At 57.8% G+C, this 5,041-nt stretch overlaps 1 protein-coding gene across 1 annotated transcript; it reads right to left on the reverse strand.

The window, feature by feature from the left end:
- Positions 1-1,898: 1,898 nt before the first annotated feature.
- LDBPK_361590 (protein kinase, putative) lies at positions 1,899-3,404 on the reverse strand (the record flags this gene model as incomplete). Its single annotated transcript, XM_003865226.1, has 1 exon — positions 1,899-3,404. One exon carries the CDS (start codon positions 3,402-3,404, stop codon positions 1,899-1,901), a length of 1,506 nt encoding a protein of 501 aa, XP_003865274.1.
- Between the last annotated feature and the right edge of the window lie 1,637 nt (positions 3,405-5,041).

Raw genomic sequence — 5,041 nt, forward strand, 5'->3', positions numbered from 1 at the left:
GCTTTGGCGCTGTCCCGTGCGGCGCCTCCTCGCGCCGTTTCCTGTCGAACGCCGCCCTTGCCCTGCCCACCACCGGGACGCCGCGCCCCAGCGGTGCGTGGCAGCGCGCCCGCGCAGTCCCCGCATCCCCGCACCCCGGGGCCTGTTTCACGACGGCCTTCTCGGGTCGGGCCGTGGGGAAGGGGGTATGGCCTCGCCGTCTTCATCTGGCGTTTCCATCGGTGCCATGCGTCGGCGGCGTGTCTGGCAGGCTCGCCCGCCTCTGCCGTGGCAGATGGAACGAAGGGGGGAGGGGGGGGTCGCTAGTCACGCCCAGCGGGGAAAGCCCATGCAGCGCGGGTGACGCGTGCCTAGTCATGTCACCGCGTGCAGCGCCCTAGCGGGAAATGACGCTTGCTCCGAGTCTCGAACGACCGGCGAACCTCGCGTAGTGTACCCGGCACAATGCCGGGTAGGGCGCCCCTATACGGAAAACAGGCGGGCCGAGGGCTCTGGCGGGGCGGGGGTACCGCAATGCCAGCAGGGAGCCGTAGGTCGCCCACCATCCGCACACCAGATTGTCACCGCCAGTCACCCGCCGCTGCAGGGGTGCAAAGCACGGACAGACGTCTGTGGGCGCAGCCGTCATCCGGAAAAGAAATATGCAAGGCAGGCGCATGTGTGAGACTGCGAGGCAGCAGACGTACAAAACAGGCCGGTCCCCACTTTGGAACGGGGAGCGTCGCCCTTGCTTCGAACGGCTGCACAGCGGGACGGCGGAGAAGGAGAAAGCTATCGGGAAAGCGACAACGAAAGCCAGCATACGCAGAACGTAGAGTGAGCACGATACACGTTTGTGAAGCGACTGGTGAGCGAGCTGGATGCAGCCTTCCTTCTCTTCTGCCTCTCCTGTGCCTCCTTTCAGATGCCCTCTTCGCGTGACGAGGCGCTCACACTCGGGTCGCCGGGCAGTGCATCTCGCGTGCAGGCGGGATGACGGGGCGATCGTCCTGCTCGAACAAGAAAACCACTCAGTTGAGGTAGATGGTTTGAGAAAGCAACCAGTGAAGACAGAATACACGATTATGCACATGAGCACACATACGCGTGCAGAAAAGCACGTGCGCGCGCAGAAAACAAGCTTGGCAGGGATGCCCACGGCGCAGGTTCTCCCATCCGGGAAAAGACATGAAGAAGGAAGAAAAGGTCGCCACAAAGAGGCGGTCACATGGAAAATGAAAAGGCAGAACAAAACCGAGAAGGGGGCCGGCCAACATAAAAGAAACACGATCCGACTTCGGAAAAAAAAACGCGACTCTTGCGTAATGCGCTGTTGCCAACAACAAAAAAAGGAAGGGTGTGAGTGCGCAGCAACCACACGCGACCCGCACGTTCCCCGCCCATGTACCTCCCACCGCACTCCCCTCACCCTTACCCCTTCTCTTCTACGCCGTTAGTTGCATGCTCTTGTCAAGTGAGCGTTACTACGGCACCCGGTAAGAGAGGAGGTGGAGGAGAGTGAAGTGTAGGACAAGAGAAGTGGAAGAGTAATCGTGCACATGCGCAGTCGAGGGGGAGGGGGAGGGGGTGGAGGCAGTTTTTTCCTTGGCTGCTGCTCGGTAAGGGGGAAGCAACAAGCTGAGAACACGAAAGGAAGGACGGTACGGCAGAAACAGGAGTGCCACGGCAGGTAACGGGGGATGCAGGAAGAGCAAGCGAAAAAGACGCTCCCCCTCCCCCATCTTCTGCGTGCCGCAGCTACAATGTGTAGCCCACGTGACCCGATATCAAAAAGAAGTGCAGTTGCTCAAGCAACACATGGAGGTTAGCGGAGGTGGAAGTACTCCTGAGAAAGCTTCTTCCCCTTCTCCCCATGTACCCAGCAGGCGCTTGTCTTCCCGCCTCCGCTGCGGCGCTACTCAGTCATCCTCGTCTCCGATGCCAAGGAAGCTTTGGATGGAGCGCATCCAGCCGTCGCGGTCATTGTCGTCATCCGCGTCAAACAATATGCGTCGGCCGTTCTTGAAGGCCACAGCGAAGGCGTGCGCCGCATCCGAGCCCGTGTACTTGCTGATCACCGGGAAGACATCCTCCAAGTCGGAAAAAGGGGTCGAAATGCACTGCTGCTCCAGGGTGTCACGAGACACCGCTTGCACGAGCTCGAGCGAGACCAGACAGGATGCCACGTCGCCTGTCAGCGTGCATCCCTTTTCCACCTCGCCGTAGACGCACACGTAGCGGCGCTTCCAGCTAAGGTCACTGCTCTGCTTCATCACCTTGCCTCCGTACAAGATAAAACCGATTCGATCGGGTGAGTCGCTCAAGGGCACCTTCACAGTCGTGCGCAGGACATCCTCCATCGACAGCGGTGGGCGACGGCGGTCGACCTGAAGCTCTTCCTTCGTCTGCTTCAGCTGACGCGTTATGGTCGTTTCCTGCTCAACGGAGAAGCCGCTGGCCTCTCCGCTCTGCACGATCTCCCGCACAACAGAGATGTACAGCTTGCACGTTGGTGTGTTCAGCAGCGTCTTACTAGACGGCCGCTTTTTGGGTTCGCTCTGCAGCAGCGCTGAAACGATTGTTTGCATCTCCTTGCTAATGCTGTCCGGCAGGGGATCGAAGCGGCCAGCAAGTGTCTTGTGCATGACCTCCTCGATATCCTCGCCGTCGAAGGGACGCTTCAGCGTGAGCAGCTCGTAAAGAAGCACGCCGAGCGAGAACATGTCCGCCTTCTTGCTGTACGGACGGCGCCGCCAAATCTCCGGTGCCACGTAGTAGGGGGTGCCACAGAACGTGCGGCCGACATCGTCGCTCACGGTAGCGGCGTAGTGCTTGCTAAAACCGAAGTCGCCAAGCTTTGCAAGACCGTTGCTGCACAGCAGGATATTGGCACTCTTGATATCACGGTGAATCATGCGCTTCGAGTGGACGTGGTGGACGGCCAGCAGCACCTGGATAAAGATCAGGCCGGCCTCATGCTCCGCAAAAGGGCGGTTCGTCTTGCTTCGGTTCTTGATCTCTTGGCGGAGATCACCGGCGTTGGCGTAGTCCAGCACCATGGCCATCATGGAAACGCTTTCCGGATTCCTCTCGTCACTGTACACAAAGTCTTCGTGGCACTTAACGATCGAGAAGTAGTCGCAGCTGAGCAGGCAGCACACCTCACCCGACGCCCGCATGATCTCCTGCGGCGTGTAGCCCTCTACGTCCATCACCTTAACCGCGAACGGGTAATCATCGCGCACGCGACGGGCGTAGAGCACCGTTCCCGAAGTCCCAGACCCCAGCACCGTGTCCAAGTAGTATCGGAAGGGACGTGAGAGGCGGCCTTCAGCAGGACTTCTGTCCTCCTCGGTGTCTACCCCAAAGGTGGCAGGGAACGCGTTGCACACCTTCTTGATAAGTGCGTCGCTGGGTGCCGCCATCTTGGGGGTTAACACGCTCGTACCTCACCGCTTCTCCTTCTCGAGCACGACCTGCGCTTTCACTTGCGGTGCGTGTGCACGTGGCCTGTGGACACGAGTCGATAAAACAATGGATCGGTTCCAAAGGCGAATACTGTACGACACAGTTTTTTTTTTTTTTTGGGGGGGGGGCGTCTCTTCGCTATTTTTTATTTTGTTTGTGGGTGTTTGTGGTGTATCTTATCCAGTGCCACGGAGAAGTGCAGCACACGGTTTCGTTTCGGCAGAGCAGCGAGAAAATAGAAAGTGATAGGCAAAATTGAGAGACGATGCTGACGGTGTGCTCGCGCCGTGAAACGTAGAGGTGAAAAAAAGAGATTTGCGACGGCACTCACCGTACTTCAGCGGGGGAAAGGTGAACGCTACGTCGGCGCCGCTGAGCCTTCCTCGATACTTCTCTTCTGCCTTCGTGTCGAGGATTAAAGAGAAAGAACCCGCGGCCTATTCAGCGCAGCACAGACACTCTCTTCGTGTGCGTTCTTTCCTTGGTTTGGGGAAGGGGAAAGAGGGGAGGGTTGCTGCACACGACGGCACCGTGACCCCCGACTTTGGCAGAAAAGAATAAGATATGCCCAAAGCCGTAGTGTCACAACAAACGCTAAACCAGCACCGTGCACTGCTGTGCACGGCGCATGCCGGTGGACACGGTGTTGTCGTTTGACGTTCGGTGTGTTTGCGCAAAGATACACACATACGCACACAAAAGGCACGGGTAATAGGCGGAGCAGGACGGAGAGGGGAGAGCAAAAAATAACCGAGGCGAAGAAGGAAGAAGCATTTCTACTGGTGCATGTGTGCTGCGGGCGTGTCCTACGTCGTTACCAGTGAAAGCGAAGCGACGAAATACGCGGAGACATCCTCGCTTGACACCCGACTGCGACGCCTGCACGACCTGTGCTCTGCATTTTGCTTGTGCTTGTTTTCTTGTGCTGCTGCGCTACTATCAGCGTGGGCGCTGGTATTCCTACACACCTACACAGCAAGGCAGAGAAGAAGGTTGCAGGGGAAAGGAGAGCAAAAAAGAATCACAAAAAAGACGCATGTCTGATTTCCGTCGTCGGATCGACCAGCACATGGGCATGCGCTGTGCCTCTGTGGCCATCTGCAATAAGAGAAATGTGTGTGTGTGTGTGTGTGTGTGTGTGTGCACATCATTCAACAAATGGCGGATGCGCCACAAAAAAAAAACTTCCCATGCACTCGAAGCCAGCGCAAAAACAAAAAAATTGCAGCAAAGCAGTGAGCAATTTCGTTAGACAAGAGGTATACGAGCACCAAGGAAGAGTCCCAAGAGCACCAAGGAGGCGACTACACAGAGAAAACGGGCCATGGACTGATCGTCAACGGAGAGAAGCTCCAAAAAAATCGTTTTTTTTTTTCTCGTCTCCTTTAACTAGCCTGCTGCCTGCCATACAGCAAGGTGTTCAGCCTACACTCAACCCCCCCCGCCCTCGGCCGGTCACAGGCACAGCGCATGGGGAGATGCAGCGGTAGGGCAAGCCCTGCAGCCGTGCGCCGACCCAGTCACCCGGGCACCGCCGCTGCGTCGAACAGTGCTCATACACACACACGCTCACACAGCAGCGGCCGTTGCGCCG

This window comes from Leishmania donovani, chromosome 36, assembly GCF_000227135.1.
Source record: "Leishmania donovani BPK282A1 complete genome, chromosome 36".
Classification (NCBI taxonomy): Eukaryota; Euglenozoa; class Kinetoplastea; order Trypanosomatida; family Trypanosomatidae; genus Leishmania; species Leishmania donovani.